At 50.2% G+C, this 16461-nt stretch overlaps 5 protein-coding genes across 5 annotated transcripts; 2 read left to right on the top strand and 3 right to left on the bottom strand.

Annotated features, from left to right (window-relative positions):
* Positions 1 to 5: 5 nt before the first annotated feature.
* Positions 6 to 3218, bottom strand: VMA1 (H(+)-transporting V1 sector ATPase subunit A). The gene is made up of 7 exons (XM_024901844.2): positions 2603 to 3218; positions 2406 to 2442; positions 2313 to 2334; positions 2189 to 2237; positions 2046 to 2130; positions 380 to 1944; positions 6 to 313 (listed from the first exon to the last, which is right to left on the bottom strand). Exons 1-7 carry the CDS (start codon positions 3083 to 3085, stop codon positions 257 to 259), a joined length of 2298 nt encoding a protein of 765 aa, XP_024762000.2. The 5' UTR covers positions 3086 to 3218; the 3' UTR covers positions 6 to 256.
* A 383-nt stretch (positions 3219 to 3601) lies between these two features.
* TrAFT101_008587 (uncharacterized protein) lies at positions 3602 to 5939 on the bottom strand. Its single transcript, XM_024906601.2, has 5 exons — positions 5680 to 5939; positions 5537 to 5623; positions 5169 to 5473; positions 4903 to 5111; positions 3602 to 4834 (listed from the first exon to the last, which is right to left on the bottom strand). Exons 1-5 carry the CDS (start codon positions 5863 to 5865, stop codon positions 3693 to 3695), a joined length of 1929 nt encoding a protein of 642 aa, XP_024762001.1. The 5' UTR covers positions 5866 to 5939; the 3' UTR covers positions 3602 to 3692.
* A 1433-nt stretch (positions 5940 to 7372) lies between these two features.
* On the bottom strand, positions 7373 to 10528 carry TrAFT101_008586 (uncharacterized protein). Its single transcript, XM_024907951.2, has one exon. The coding sequence runs from the start codon at positions 10460 to 10462 to the stop codon at positions 7595 to 7597; it is 2868 nt and encodes a 955-aa protein (XP_024762002.1). The 5' UTR covers positions 10463 to 10528; the 3' UTR covers positions 7373 to 7594.
* A 305-nt stretch (positions 10529 to 10833) lies between these two features.
* On the top strand, positions 10834 to 13574 carry TrAFT101_008585 (uncharacterized protein; the record flags this gene model as incomplete). The annotated part of the gene is made up of 3 exons (XM_024906603.1): positions 10834 to 10929; positions 10982 to 11692; positions 11751 to 13574. 3 exons carry the CDS (start codon positions 10834 to 10836, stop codon positions 13572 to 13574), a joined length of 2631 nt encoding a protein of 876 aa, XP_024762003.1.
* A 1244-nt stretch (positions 13575 to 14818) lies between these two features.
* TrAFT101_008584 (uncharacterized protein) lies at positions 14819 to 16357 on the top strand (the record flags this gene model as incomplete). Its single annotated transcript, XM_024906604.2, has 3 exons — positions 14819 to 14893; positions 14974 to 15104; positions 15166 to 16357. The coding sequence occupies 3 exons, from the start codon at positions 14819 to 14821 to the stop codon at positions 16355 to 16357; spliced, it is 1398 nt and encodes a 465-aa protein (XP_024762004.1).
* Between the last annotated feature and the right edge of the window lie 104 nt (positions 16358 to 16461).

The raw sequence follows: 16461 nt of genomic DNA, 5'->3' as shown, positions 1-16461 counted from the left end.
AACTACTCGTTTAAGTAAAAGCATTGAATTAAGGCTTGTAGAGCATAACAGCTCTTGAATTTAGCAAAAAGTAATATTGACATTTGGCATTGGGCTGATACAATATGAGGCGGCGCTTTGAAAGTCTGGCCGTCTTCTACCCGTCCTTCTTGAGAAACAGCACCGTTCTAAGGGCCCTCCAGCTGCATCGTACATATACACGCGCAACCGCATCTACAAATACTTGATTGAAAAAAACAATTATGAGTCGCATCGTTTACTCATCAGCCACAGATGCGAACTTGTCCAGCATCTCCTGCTGGATAGCCTCGTACTATAGCAAACAATGTGTTAGCAACGAGGGCATTATTTTCTGTAGGCACGGAACAGTGAGACAAACCTTCTTGACAATCACATCTTCACCTTCGGTGGGGACTTCGAACTTCAGCTGTCGCAGCTTAGCTTGCAGATCACTTGTTGACTCGCGAACCTTTGCCCAGCTCTGGCCCTGAGCAATGGCCTTTTGTGCCTCGTCGTAGTAACCAATCATGAGCTTCATCATCCATTCTGTCTTCCAGAGGGGGCAGAACTGGTCATAATCGGAGTAACCGTTCTGCTGCAGGAAGTCTTCCTTGATCAAAACAGCGAGATCAAGAGTGATTTTGTCGGGGTCAGACAGAGCACTCTTTCCGACCAGCTGCACAACCTGATCCAACTCGTCCGAATCGGAAATAAGCTGCTTGATGCGGTCCCGCAGCCTGGGGAAGTCGGGGTTGTTCTGCTCGTACCACTTGTCCAAGGCCGTGTTGTACTTGCTGTATGAGACGCTGGTGTTGATCGAGGGGAAGTGCTTTCGCTGAGCAAGCTTCTTGTCCAAACCCCAGAAGACCTGGACGATATTGAGGGTAGAAGTGGTGACAGGGTCTGAAAAGTCACCACCTGGTGGGCTGACGGCACCGACAATGCTGACACTGCCGCTGCGTTCGGGGGATCCTAGAGTCTTGGCTCGGCCAGCTCGCTCGTAGAAGGAAGCGAGCTTAGCACCAAGATAGGCAGGGAAACCCTGATCAGCAGGCATTTCACCCAAACGACCAGAAATTTCACGCAGGGCCTCGGCCCATCGAGATGAGGAATCAGCCATCATGGCGACATTGAGACCTTGGTCACGGAAGTACTCGGCAACGGTGATACCAGTGTAGATGGAAGCTTCACGAGCGGCGACGGGCATGTTTGAGGTGTTGGCAATAAGACAGGTTCGCTTCATGATGGGCTCTTTGCGGCCATCAACCTCAATGGTAAGCTCGGGGAAATCTTTCAAGACTTCAGCCATTTCGTTTCCACGCTCACCACATCCGACGTAGACAATGATATCACTGTTGGAGAACTTGGACACAGACTGACTAATGACAGTCTTGCCGCAGCCGAAAGCACCGGGGATGGCAACGGTACCGCCCTGGACACTGGGGAAGAGGGCATCAAGAACTCGTTGTCCAACAACAAACGGCTGGTCAGCCGTCAATCGCTCCGACGTGGGACGGGGAACTCGAACGGGCCAGCTCTGCATCATGGGATACTCCGTCTTCTTGCCGTCGAACTCTACCTCGAGAATCTTTTCGACAACAGTGTATTCGCCCTTGGGGGCAATCTTGGTGATGACACCTCGAGCGCGTGGAGAGAACAGAATCTTGTGAACTGCCAGGAAAGAGTTCTCGAAAACGGTACCCCAAACATCGCCACCGGAAATGTGATCGCCAACCTTGAGCTGAGGAGTGAACTCCCACTTCTTTTCTCGGTCAAGAGCAGGAACAGCAACACCGCGAGGGATATAGATGGACTTTGAGATCTTGGAGATGGACTCTAGAGGTCGCTGGATACCGTCGTAGATGCTGTTGAGCAAGCCGGGGCCCAGCTCGACGGACAAGGGCTTACCTGTCCGAGCAACAGGGTCACCGACCTTGACACCGGCTAAGAGAGCTTGGTCAGTATCATCGCGTCTTTCTTTGTGTGCGCTAATCGTCTCGGCTGTCGAATATGGAAGGGAAGGTGGAGTTGGGATGTCGCCATACCGGTTTCTTCGTAGACCTGGATAGTGGCCTGGTCGCCGCTAATTCGGATAACCTCACCGACGAGGTTGTCGTGGCCGACTTTGACCTTGATCAAATAGTCAGTGTATGTTTTGTAATCACGGCTAAGAAGAAAGGCATCTTACCAATTCGTACATGGCAACGCCAATCATGTCTTCCGCGACAATGACGGGACTGCGGTGAGGTTAGCTACGGAGCTATATCCATGATAGATACCCGCTGCTGCTGGCTATATCGAAATTGACTGACCCTGAGATGGAGTAAATCTTGCCTGTGCAGGCTTGTCAGTACAGTCTGCTCTCTCTCCCGGACAAATGCCCATTTCATCACGCATGCTCTTACCATAGTGAATGGCATCGCCATCCGATTCTGTGGTTTTCTGTGACGCCATACAAGTCAGCTTCGCAGTGGTTGACGTAGCGGGGCATCGCATCAGCCTCGTCGTTTTTGTCTCGACCTTGCCATGGCTGCAGCAGCCCAGGCCTGTGTCTGCCGGATTCTGCTGGCAAACGACGAGTGGAGCGGGGGGGGGCGCATACAGAAGGCATCTTGAGCGATTGGAGAGGAGGAGCGTCGTCGGACTCTCGATCGGCGGAAACAGAGGACGACTGAGACGGCAGAGATGGCGATGGAGAAGGAGATGGAGGTGGAGAGTTTCGCAACAGCAGCGGCAGCTCGATGGTTGCAGGAGCGCCAGGGCTCGGCGCCGGTGGAGGCGATGATGTAGCGCTGGCCGCGCCTGGAGCAGTCCCACCAGCTCGAGCTTTGGGGCCACTAGTAGCAACAAAACTGGCCCCCGAAGCGATGGCAGCAGCGCGGGCACTACCAGTAGTATTGCCAGCAGCCGCAGCGCCAGCAGCACCATCCACCAGGGACAGCAAGCCAGGGGCGGATGCGCTGCCGTAATCGCTGTCAGAGTCGCTGCTGTCGTCGCTGTCGCTGTCGCCTTTGGTGCTGCCGCCCTCGCGAATCAGGTCTAGCAGAGAAGGCCGCGCCTTGAGCTTTGGCCGCAGTCCCAGCATATGCGAGCGTGATGCAGACAAACAATCATGTGGAAGTCAACGGCTGGGCGACAGAAGACTGAGGAAACACGGGTGAAGAGTTAAGATTCAGGAATCAGGTGAAGCAGGCGTCAGCTCCATGGTACGTTGTCGCACCTGAGAGGCAGCTGGCCGCAACGCCAAGGGGCATTGAAGCTACTAATACCGTGCACCTAAACAAACTTAGCCACAGCGGACGCGAATTTGCGTCCATCGCTATCAATGCTTCTACTCTCGTCATTGCACGAGAAACAAATGAAAATGGGACGGATCCGCATCGTTTTATGCCAGCATGTATCTGTGCGCACTGCTGTTTACCATTCTAATCTGCAATGGCGTTTTCACTCAGCGCCTCTATTGGCGGCCTCCATTAGTAGACTCCGATCTCGACTCTCTTGTCCAACTTTGGGGTGCATTTCACTTCAATACAACAATTGCTCAACTTCAACGACGTTGTTTATCCCAGGCTACGGAATTTACAGATCACAAGCTAATCTGGCCAAGTGGCAACTATTTTGATCTTGCACAAGCATTGGCTAAATCTTTCAACTACTAACTACTAGTATCTACATCTATACGACATTCCCCATTACGCAGCATTTCCCTTCAGCGCATTATATCTATCCGCCAACTCTTGCAGCAAATCCTTCCTCGTTGCCAATGAGTTCAGCGTCTTCATCCCCGCCGACAGGCCACATGCGTCGCTATTTACAGCGTGTTCTTGCTCATCCACCACGTCAGACCTCTTTTCGAAGTGAAGCCCGGGCGCAATTGTTATGCAGTTGTTCTCGCTTCGACCAGCCCGCAGTTGGCAGAGCTCTGCTGTCTCACAATCGCCAGTGCACGGAGATACGTTCCAACCACGGCTCTTGTACGCAATGTATTGGTTAAAGGCGTCTGGGTCTGACTGGAACAGCGCCGTTACGTTGTGCCAGAACGCGGGCGTCAGCTCGGCGGCCGGATCGGTCACGGGAGGGTTGAGCTTGGAGCCGTATGCTTCCTTGGCGGAGTAGTATTTTGTCCACACTGGACCCGTCGTCTGGAAAGCGGCGTTGGTCATATCGGCAATGTACGTCGTTGAATCCAGGACAGCAAAGGTATCTGGGTCGACGTCGTAGACGCGGAACGAGGGCATGCCCGAGGTAGGTGTTAGCGAGGGACAGATGTAGGACGTCATGATGGCATGTGCAGCATCCTGGCTGCTGTAGTTTGAGTAGCTGATCTCAAAGTGGTCGACGTGTGTATGGCCGAAGAACATGGCCGCGATGGTCGACGAGTAGCGGTTCACGACCTGGTCGATGTAGTTTGATCCTGCGTGGAATGCATCGCCCACGCCAGGGGGCATGTGTCCGATGATATAGACTCTCTCTCCTGCTTTCTCTGCGGCATCGAGCTCGTTAACAAGCCACTTGATCTGCCCATCAGGGTCTTGTTCAATCGTCTTCTGGTATAGCCAAAAGTTCATACGATAGTAGAAGTTTGTGTTTAGAGAAATAACTCTCAGGTTGCCGTTGGGATATTTCGTGGAATAAGCACCAAAGTTTACAATATCAGCCTTCGCTGAAGCTCCAACCCAGCGAGTCCATTCATCGGACAGAAGATCGTATACCCATTGAGACGAGTTGCTGATAGACGCGACAGGGAAGGCGTTGACGGGGCTGGCTTCATGATTGCCCGCAGTGCCATAAACGAGGCCAAGATACTGGCTCATGGATGTATAAGCGTGGGTAACTGCGGACAGAGACACGTTAGTCTGTGGTACAAGGCATGAACAAATTTGGAATGAATGAGAGACCAACTCGACTGTTCGTTATAGGCGTCTGAAGTGTTCCAGACTGCATGGTCAACGATATCGCCAGTGAAGATCGTAAAAGCCGCATCCGGCACAAGTTCTTGGATAGCTTTGTACAAGCTCGTCTCCAAGCTCACGGGGGAATCACAGTTGTGGTCTCCATTTGGCCCTGCAGGCGATGTCGATGAGCCGGGCGAGTCGGCGGCTGTATAAGGTCTTATCCATTGTAACCTCGTCAGAATCTATAACTCCTTTTAAGGAAGAGCAGCTCACCTGCAGCAAATAGGCTTCGTGCAATTTGTACTTGAGCCTGACACATAAAGAGGGTCAACATGGATATCCGAGTATTGAACCACCTTGAGAGGCGTCTTCCCACTCGGCGCAGGGCGGCCGGTAGACGGTTTTGGAGAGGGAAAAGGAACATTCCATTGGGGAACAGCCGGCTCAGCGCAGAGTCCGAGGAACGATCCACAGAAGAGCTTTGCTGATTCTGAGCCGAGATCCATGTTTCGAAGGGAATTTGCGATGATGGGTCCCTCGAGTGCAATGACGCCAGCACAAACATCCTTATCTTCTACCTAGAGCGTCTTATTAGCCACGAGTAAAGAGATATAAGATGACTGAGTGTGATGGGTATCAACCTTGGCAAGTTCGCACAGGCCTGTACCGATATCGACAAATGCGCTGTTTCCAAACTCAGCAACACCCATGAGGAGAACAAGAATGCCCTGGAGTCATGTTAGAAATCGGCTAGATACGATTGCTGCAAACAGTATTTCCTAACCTGGCAAGCAGTGCAGGTAGCGGCATTCTTGATGTCGTTCCAAATATCATCTACTAAGCTTCTTGCCTCGATTGCCCTCTTGTAATCCTCGAAATCACGAGGAGGAAGGCTGGTGTCTTCAAGAGAAACTGCGCCCTGGGCAACCGAGCCCAGGGTCAATAGTGTAAGCGTCGAACTGGGACGCATCGTCAGTCACAGATTCCAGGCTGGGCTGTAGAAAGATGATCTACAGGAACCAGGAACCAGGCGCTTGGCAGGGACTTTCATCGTGTATATATAAGTTTACGTACACATCACAATACCTCTACTGGACGCCCACCCACTTACACCAGCTGCAACTGCACCGGTGCGGCACAACATCTCCACCCGACTATACGAGCCTTCGTTCCTCACAAGGCGTTCGGTTCACACGGAGCATCCCCCGGCCTGATCAGGATGTGCTCGCCGTGGCGGATGACCTTCCGGACTTCGTCTGGTTCCATCCGCGATGCCACGCTGAACGAATACCAAGGCCGAGGCACCGTCCACTAGCATCCCCTCAAAGCATCAAAGCCACCCTCCCCTGAAGCCGTTCAAAGCGACGGTCCGGGATCGAGATCCAATCAGAGGCGAGGCCCTACACATGCATTAAGAGAGACCAGCTAATTAGAGGAAAGGATATGCAGCATTAGGGGACTTTCTGGCGCGGTTCGGCAGATCATGAGGCGGGGAAGGACGTTGGCGGCTGATTCTGGTTGGGGAAAGCTTATGCGATATGACAATAAGATCCAAAGGCAATCTCTTTTGTTTCTGGAACTTATGTGTGTGGCTGTAGTTGACGTGCCAAGACGGCAACGAGAGAGAAAGCGCAAATTACCTAAAAACAACTGGGAGGGGGAATCTAAATCACGATGAAGGCGATTCTCAGCCGTAAATAACAGAATTAAAAAAAAAAAAAAAAAGACCGAAATAAGCCATCTGCTAATATACCAGCAGCGTTGTTGAGATGACTGACAACACCCTGCGTTCTAGAAAAGGCATGTCAAATGACTTCAAGGTTTCTTTGCATAAATCACGAGTCGACAGACTACATGCACAAATACTACAGCATTTTATTTATTATTTTTTTTCGACCAATACCAACGCCCATTGCAGTCACCTGCGCGAAATTGCGCATTGGTCTTGGCCTCTCTCTTTTAAACCCGGGAGCAAAAAGCCCAGTTTTTCTCATACTCATGTATGCTCTCGGTCACCAACTCAGAAAGCCATCCATGCTGGCTAGCCTGCTGTGGGCTAAACGATAGGTGAGGGGCTGCTGTGATATCGGCCGAGAGGTTGTCTGCATGTGAAAAGGACTTGGATGGCTCGTTCACTTTGTAGCGCCAGACCTTCCCAGATGGTCAAGGTTGGTGCATAAGCGCTGCATTTGTTTCAGGTAATGATCTTTGGTTGGCGTTTACTCTTTGGGTTGTTGTTTTGGTGGCTGTTTTGATTGTCGTCTTGGCTGCTGCTTTAGCTTAGGAACGGTATTTAGCGGCCAGCAGTTTTATGCAGTAACACATAGTAAAGGAGATTGTTATTCAACGTCCCGGTCTTGTTATTCAGTTGAATAGCATTTCCCATAGGTAACTAAGTAGCTGGATATCCAAGATGTCAACCTCAATAGCTCTGCCAAAGGACATTATATGAGCAACTAGCATCACCATCAACGGTCAAAGGTCAAAGAATTATCCAAAAGTGCATGAGTTTATTATACACAAGTTCGTCGCCAAGTCGTACAAATATCCATCCTTATATAGAACCTAAAAACGTTGCCTGCCACCCGATTTGATTTATTCCGATTGTCCGACATATAATACAAGAATCCCCCCCCCCCTGTGATTATGCTAATACAGTAGGGTACGCTCTGCTGATTCACAGCCGCACCATCATTCCATCACTCCTTTGGTGGTTGAAAGGTGTCGCGAGATACAGCTGTTCGTTCCCATGCAACATGCATCGGACTATCCGCTTCCTGCTGGGTACGCATTTCTCTAAATATCTCGCCCTTCTTGGACAGTGCCGGTAGTTTTCCTTGAAACATTTTGTACCAGTCCCAGTTATCCGAGGGCTGTGGCGCAAGTACCTTCTTCCGGCGCTGCTTGAGTTTATTGTAGATGGTGCGTGCCCTTTGATCGGGTAGTTCAGTAATGTTATATTGAACCGACCAGTCGAAATCGTCTTCTTTTCTGACGTTTGTTGGTCGCTCAACGTGTTCGCCATTCACTTGATTGCGAATAGTGACGTACATGCCCAATAGTTCACGTTGTGGTCGTCCAGGGCTTTCCGTATTATCCATAGCTTCACTTTCGCCCCCCTCTTCTTCTTCTTCGATAAGCTCATCTTCATTCGAAGTTTCCTCTTTACCTAATGTCATTTGTCCATCCTCTCCAAGTTCAGTATCATCTTGTTTAGTCTTTGCGGTTAAATCGGCAAACATTCGTTGAAACGTCTTTAGATTTTGCGCCTTGTTGTCAACGCCGACTGTTGCTTTCAGGATCAAATCTGTCAAGGAAGCCTTCTGTATCTCTGAGTCGGATGCATCAATGTTGGACTCTGAATTGCTATGTCGATCTTCGACTGATGCCTCATTAGCACCTAGATCATCTTCTGAGTCACGGTTGCGACGTGGCTCTACATCTCCTGGCTCGTCGGATCTATCCCGCAGTTCCTTAATCTTGGAAGAGTGTGCCGTCAGAGATGCCACCATAGCATCCAAGTATTGCTCGATTTCAAGTTCAGTCTTGTCTTTAAGAATTCCGCTTTGCTCGAGGGCTTCCTGAACAGCTTCCCTAACTGATCCTATTCCCAGAGAATCATCTTCCACTGTTTCTTCAACCTTGATCATCATATCATTCCAGGCAGCTTCGTTCTGTGCATCTTGGTAAGGAAGATCGTCAGAAAGCTGCTTCGTCTCCTCATTGGACGGCTGTGATTCGGTCTTCGCGATCTCTCCCGTTTCTTCGGATCCTTCTTCGGCCTCTGCTTTGTTGATGGCACGTTCCAATTCCTCAACGGTTGATTTGCCAGCTTCTTGCGTTTCCGTCATTTCTTCATCCGTCACCGGCTCAGCAAAGAAGTATGTAAGAGGCACCTTTGTTGGGCGAGTCTCTACATGCAAACGAAGAGTTCGTCCAGGGAAACGTTTGGTGGCTCTGTCCATAAGCTCATTCAAAAGTGTGACGCTAATTTTGAATTCTTGGTCGCCCACTCGGCGATCATTAGTCCCATGAAGAGCCACATCCATTTCATCCAAGCTGATGTACTGGAAACCAAAAATTCGCTGTGTGTTGTGATAAGCGACGAAGATACCATCCATGCGGCCCATTCGCACTTGTAAAGAGTATTTCAAAAACACAGTTCTGATCATATCGTAGTACTCACGCTCAAAAGACTCCCACTGGCCAAATCGTTTCTGGATTTCATAGCCTGCACCTTTCTCGTATCCTCGGACGTCCATTCTGACGGCAACAACTGCTCGCGTTTTCAGGTCGAACATACCGGAGCCAGGAAGCCTAGGGTCGTAAGCATCTAATTGTGATCGCATCATGAAGTCTCCCAAAGTAGTGTAGTGGAATGCATCCTCTGCGTTTCTCTCTTCCTCTGTCAGCTGATGAGACCGCGATCTCCTATACTTTTCGAATTCTTCTTTTGGCAACGTAAGAAGCTTTTCCATTGATTTACCAAGCAAACTGAGGATGTTTTCGGTGTCATATTCTTTGTCGGAGTCAAATGCATAGACTCCATCATTGAAGTGTGCAAAAGCGGCGGCAGGGCCACGGCTTATGGCTGTAAAATTGTAAGATTCCGGCTCTAATGATCGCGATAAATACGAAAAATTAGGTTTTCTCCAAGCTGAGAGGAGATAGTGAAAATGAGACAAGATCGAAGTCATGCTCGATGTTGAGCCGCAGTATTTCATGCCGTGTGCAGCACTGAGTTGCCTCAACTTTGCATCTTTGGACGAGGTAACGTAACTCCTAAGCGCATCGAAGTCAAACTCTTTCACCGGCATGATGGAAGCCAGATAAGGATCAAAATTGAAAACACGAGATCGATCATCTTGCATGTGATAAACTCCTGGGTTGAATAATACTCGGTCAAGGTTATGAGAGAGTTGCGGCACTGGTAGCAAGGCGTCCTCTTCAACTGGGCACAGCTTCAGATGCTGGGGCTTTATGGTCTTAACATCCAGGTTCGATTTGCTTTTCGCCCGTCTTCCCTTTCCCAGTTTCTTAGCCAGGGAGGTCTTCTCAGGAGGTAAATCTTCCGGCGCAGCTGGTTCCTCAGCGTAACGAGCTATCACATCATTCTCATTTTGTCGTTCATGCTCTATTCCTTCATCTGCATTTTCCAGTCTTCTTCTTGAACTTGAAGGTGAGTTTGAGGCTTGAAGACGGGATTTTAATGACGTCCATAATCCGGCAGATGGCGGTATTACTGCATTATGGGATTCTCCTTTATCTTTCTGGGCTCCATTCTCATGACTCAAAGCGAACTTTCCAGGTTCTGCAGAGCTGGGCTGCTTCTCCTTCGTCGGTTTTTTACTTTTTGGTTTGTTCTCTGAAGAGTCTTTCCGCGACTTGGTTCTCAAAGAGCTCTGCCGGCGCTTTGCTCTGGCTCTACTTCGTCCTGCCTTGCCGTCTAACACTCGGGTAGTAGTGAAAGTTTTCAAACTGGTCGTAATTAGAGGCTGTGGTTGGCGGAGGGCCCAGAGTGTAGCAAAATGGGCCAGTGGTCTGGCACGTAGAAATGGCTGAATCATGTCAAATTATGAGACGACATGCTATTAGTAGAAAGAAAGCATGGAGTTGTTTTTGTTGGATTGGAGGAAGGACATATACCCTTGGCAAACCATAAACTCAGTGAAAGTACAAGGGTACATCATAGAGTTATGCTTATCGATAAAAGATGTTAGATGTTCTCGGCAATACAGCGGAAGAACACGGCCCTCATGTCACTGACTAGCGGGCGGTAGCTTGCCGTTTGCATGCGCCACACGTAATCCGGCTTTGTAGCGCTGGCACTGATGACGAACTCCCCTGCGACAGCTTCATCGCGGATCTCAAAAAGCTCCAGTAGGTTGGTACGTCATACTAAAACAGTCAGCAGGGCTCGAGGCCTTGAGCTGCAGACATGGGTGCCAGCGACTCCAAAATAGGGTTCAAGCAAGGGATATTCAGACTGTCAGAGGAGCGGAACATTGCGGCGCATGACCCGTATTGGACCTCAGTGCGTGATGCCCTTGATCTCATATGCCACCTAGAAGCTGATGGGATCTTAGTTCTGGGAACTTCCCGAGTCGTCAGAGGACGTCTTTAGCCTCTTCTCGCCCAACGATATTCGTCGAACCCGTGACAATGCCCTAGAAAACATCGAAACTCTGATTATAACCCTGACAACGCGGATCTTTAATTTACGTCACCATCCATCCTTTCCAGACGTCGAAAGTGCTCCAGAACGAGACATTCTAAACTGCATCAGAGTTCTGACCCGAATACTGCCATATTTGTATGAAAAAGAAAGCTTGGCATCATGGGAAGAGAGATTCTTTTGGGCTCCACGAAAGATAAAGGGCCGAACCTCGAATGCAAACGAAGTGCTGTTTGATGGAGCTCAGGATGGGAAAGAGGCGCCGCGGCCCGCAGCAGAAAAGCATGAAGAACTGAGACCTCTAGCGGAAGAATTATTAGATACGTTGATCGACCTCCTGTTCTTCTCGGATTTCACACTGCCCCGCCAGCCAGATGGGCAGCCCAAGGTCTCATATGCCATATGGCAGAGCGGGGTTGGATGCAATACGGCTGTTGCAACGACAAAGGAATTTGAAAGCAACCGATGCGAAATTCTAAGGCTCATTATGACTTTTGCTGGTCAAAGCATGTACACGACCCCAGCGGTGCTTCCACAGAGGGGAGTTCGGACTCTAACTTACCTCTGCACATCTTCCGACAAACAAATAGTGCTTTCAGTGCTATGCTCTCTTCTAAACACCGTGAGTGCCTTAATTTTCACCTTCAGAGGGATCCTAGGGCTAACTAGTCCATCTGTAGACATTGAAATACAATCCAGCCAGCTGGCGTGTACCATATAACACTCTGGTATTCAAGGACACCAAGCAAGTGCTTGTGACTTACTCTATTCACTCCCTATTGGCCATGCTCATATATCCCATACCTGAAGATGCTTCTTCGACCTCCCACAAGAACTACTATCGCCATTTTCTTGGCAGGATACATCGCCCCCAAGACTTCCAGTTCATAGTTGATGGGATGACGCGGATACTCAACCAACCACTTCAGGAGAAAAGTTCTTATCTCCCTAGCTCTCAAGCTTCTTCGAACCTAGCTCCAGAGGTTCTAATGCTTTTCTGGGAGTTGACTCAATGCAACAAAAGGTTTCGGTCCTTTATCATCGACACTGACAGGGCGCACGACTTTGTTGTATTAGCCCTGTTCTATGCTTTGGAGTACAAAAATGAGGCCTCCAAGCAGGGCGTGGTGCGCATGTGCGTTTTCCTCTTACAGACTCTAAGCGTGGAGCAAAGCTTTGGGTCTCACCTCAACAAGTCGTTTGAAGGCCAGGAGAGCCTCCCCGCGAGCATAAGAATTAATGGGTTCAGGGGCACTTATGCCGATTTCCTTCTACACTCAATCTACACATTAATTACTACAAGCCAAAGCAACTTCGCTCCCGTCTATCCAGCGCTTCTGGCAATAATTCATAACATAGCTCCACATATTGAGGGCTTGAGCACGTCCAGCAGTTCTCAGCTAATGCATCTATTTTCATCGATGTCGTCACCTTCATTTTTGCTTGCCAACGAGACCAACCATAGCCTTCTACACTCTCTGTTGGATTCCATTAACTCCATAATTGAAAACAAATATCGCGAGAATCCCGAGCTAATATTAGCCATCCTCAGAAATAAGAAACGCATTGAGGCACTCAGGACATTTACATTGGAAAGCGGGCAGGAGGAGATTGAGAAGATCAATAGGAGAAGGAAAGACTCTGGAGGTCACGTCGGGCCTTTTGATGATGGATCTCGACGAAGTTCTGTGGATAGTCTACGAAGCCCAACCAATGCTTTATCCAGGACCCAGTCGTTGGAAGAGACTCCCGAGGATAGCGCATTCGCCATTGGAGACGACGACGACGACGACGATAGCGAAGAAGAGCCTCAGCCAACCCCAGCGGCGTCAACCGCTAGCGAAAATCCGTCCCAGGCATCTTCTACAACCAATGTCGAAGACGCAGTACCTGTACAGATGCGAGGAATGTCAGAAAAGGCACGAGGGAAAATGCCAGCCAACATTCAGTCTTTCTCTCGGCAGAATAGCTCAACAAGCCTAGGGGCATACTCCACTGCCAATCAGGCGTATGGGGGCAACTTTGAGCCGACAGCGCCGTGGATCGACAGTTGGCTGCCTGAATTACCTCTGCATAGTGTCTTGTCCATTATTCAGCAGGCAACGAGTCTTCTGCCACGGCAAGTGTCCGCTCGAGATGCGACACCCGAGACTCTTCGTCGGATTCAAAAGATGGACTTTGTTGGTTTAGAGCCATCTCCCATCCGAGTTCAGTCGTTTGAGTGGTCTCAGTTGGCACTCGGATGGTACGAATCGCTACTTTGGGGAGTCATCTTTGCCAGTGAGATGCAGATTGCAAAGGGTACTATGGGTATATGGAATGGCACTTCTATCAAGCTCTTCCGGGTCCAGGAGACGGCGGTGGCAGGTCCCACTCTGACCTCACCTAGAGGGGCTGTGGATGCTGTTGGAAGCAATATCGTCTCGCGAATTGGCCAAATCAACCTTCGCGGCGGCCCGGCACCTTCAAATCCTGCGCCGAACAGAGGTGGACCGAGTACATGACATCTGCCAGCGTATTATTGCATTTCTATTACGACGGGAAATACAGCACGTGAAATAAACCAAGAGCTATCGCACGCGCGTCGCAGTCTAATGAGATACTAACCAAATGATTCAATACGCTATGGCGAGCCGTTCTTGCTTGGCATGCCCAAGCAAACCTCGTTCTGTTCCGTGCGAGGCGCCACTTGACCCAATCACCCCCCTGGATGAACATATCCCTGTGTGCACTCAGCGAGAAAAGAGGAAAGTAGCATATCAGCTCTTGGCTGTTCCCTCCGTTACAGCGCTACTGGGCCAATCAGACAACTTGACGTGGCTAGGAGGGCCTCGTGTTAATATCCGCAATTGTCGACACCTAATGGGCATGGGGGAGGTGCTAGAAATCGAGGGCATACTACGTATTTGTACGACTGATAACGATGGGCATCAATATTTTGCGGCTGGGTGGAATGGTTGGGCCGTGCGTTCGCCATGGTCTTACACCAAATGGGTGTACGATGTACGTATTTGAGAGCAATTAATAGGGTAATGCAGAGTGCTTATAGGGGCCGGGGCTGGGACGTCATCTGCGCCTCGACACGAGTCTCGTTATTTTAGCCTTTGGAGGCGCTGGCAAGGAGGGAATTGAAACCGTGCATTGAGTGATGGGCTTGCAAACTCTGCGAATGCGACGTGATGACGGCATGCAGCTAGAGCGATCGATTTGGTCTTTCGCTGAGACGCTGCGCTAGAAGCATGTGCTGCGCCGTATTCACGACGGGAGATGATCCGGCGCATGGATCGGCGATTGCACTAAGAAAGCGCTCCCCATAGAATTAGCAGTTGGCAGCTCGAGCTCCCAGCCAGAATCGCGACGAGGCAGCCGAACAGCGTGGGATGAGCCCGTCTTAGTGAGGGGGGCAAGCCACCAGCTGCCAGTCCGTCACTCTCCACGGTTGCGAATAAGAGGCACGCTAGCGCTAGCCGCCGCTTTTACCGTAACCTGAACGATGGCCGAGCAATGGCTAACCCATTTTGCCGTTTCCTGTTATATGCGGCTGAGACAAGCAATGCGTTTTGCGTTTGCGAGCTTCCCTTTGCAAACCCGTCTGGGCACTGATCGCGGGCCTCTGGTCTCTCGCATACAAACGGCGTGTTGTCTCTTCTGACGTGTCGCCGATGCGATGCATGCGACGCTCAACTAACACCGTCTAACGAGCTTCCAGCGCGTTGGAGACTGACATTGTCCTTTTAAACTCGCCATCATGTCTCAGCCTACTCAATCCGCCGAGCCAGCAACTCCCGCGGCCGATGGAGAGATCAAAGAATACAAGATTCATGTGAGACTGGAACACCTCATATGGGCTGTTCAGACGTGAGCTCGGCCTGCTACTAACTATCTCCATGTCTACATGCGCAGGCCTCAAGCAAATACCTTGATCTGACGAGGCAGAAGCTCGAGCTAGCTCGGCTTCCTCGCGAGGTTCCCGACGCGAATTCCAAAGCGTGGTGGAATCCGAAACCCACGTTGGAGCCGCTCATTGACTTTTGGTAAGTGTGTAGTTTGTGCGCGCGCAGCAGCCCTCACCAATAACTAACGGAGAGTTGCTAGGCTTGAACACTTCGCCTGGAGGGATCATGAGAGTGAAATCAATGAATCGGTTCCCCAGTTCAGAATCAGCATCCAAACATCAGCCACAGAAGCTCCGACGAGGATGCACTTCATCCATGCACGGTCGCGCCATCCTAACCCTGTGCCTCTGCTCTTGATACCGCCATTTCCTTTCACCAACTTGTCCTTTCGCCATATCACCGATATCTTTGCCAATCCTAATGACCCAGACACCGACCAGCCCTTTCACTTTGTCATGCCGTCCCTTCCTGGACTGGGCTTCAGCGATTCTCTGCCCAGCAGCGTGCATACAGTTTCTAAAACGGCTGAGATGCTTGATACCCTCATGAAACAACTGGGATATAAATACTACATCGCGACTAATTCGGGATCGTCCATCACTCCTAAAGGCAGTATTGACTGGAAAATCATCAACCATTTAGCTGCTAATTACCCAGAGTCTTGCCTAGGCGTTCATTTAGTATCGCCTCCCTGGAAAGCACCAGAGGCGCGGAAGAACCCCGTCGAATGGCTAAAACTGACGCTGGCAAAGTCTTTGAAGGCTGGGATTCTAGGCTACACAAAAGAAGACATAACGGCACTTCGGACAAGTGATAGAGAAAAGGCAAAGAACAAGTCTGCCACCGACATGACTATCATTGGGGCGTTTGGCGCGTATGACCCAAACACGCTAGCTTATGCTCTTTGTGATTCTCCAACCGGGCTGCTAGTTTTCTTCTTGACTCTAATTAGGACATTGGGGTCAGAGAAGGAGTTTACTTCGACGGAGCTCGTCACGATAACCAAGTTAACGTGGCTCCCGGGTCCGGAGGGAGCATTGCGATTATGGGCGGAGAACTATCTTTTGGCGAAGGAAGAGACGGGGCTGAAACCATCACCTAGAACGAAGGCTGCCATCACGGTATTCTTAGCCGATGACGGGACCAGCCAGAATGGTTCCAACGCAGCGCAGAAGACCGATTCGCCTTCACCATTCTCCTATGTAAGTCCCAACTGGGGCAAGCAGCATTACGATGTAGTTTGGACTGGTCGAGTGCAGGGGAAGCAGGGGTTATTGGCATGGGAGCGGCCACAGGTTATTGCAGACGGCACAAGGAATCTTGCCAAAGCACTGCTTGCTGTGGACAAGAGGCTCTATGAGACGGAGCGCCACAGGAGAAGGACGGCTTAACTCGAGTAGCCGCTGGAGCTGGTGGGCGTCCATCGATTTTCAGGGGATAAATCTGATATGGCTTGACCATACTTAAAAGCACGGGCTCGTAATTGTAAGTTAGT

This window comes from Trichoderma asperellum, chromosome 5 (genome assembly GCF_020647865.1).
Source record: "Trichoderma asperellum chromosome 5, complete sequence".
In the NCBI taxonomy this organism is placed as follows: domain Eukaryota; kingdom Fungi; phylum Ascomycota; class Sordariomycetes; order Hypocreales; family Hypocreaceae; genus Trichoderma; species Trichoderma asperellum.
This window is presented reverse-complemented; position numbering and strand designations above follow the sequence as displayed.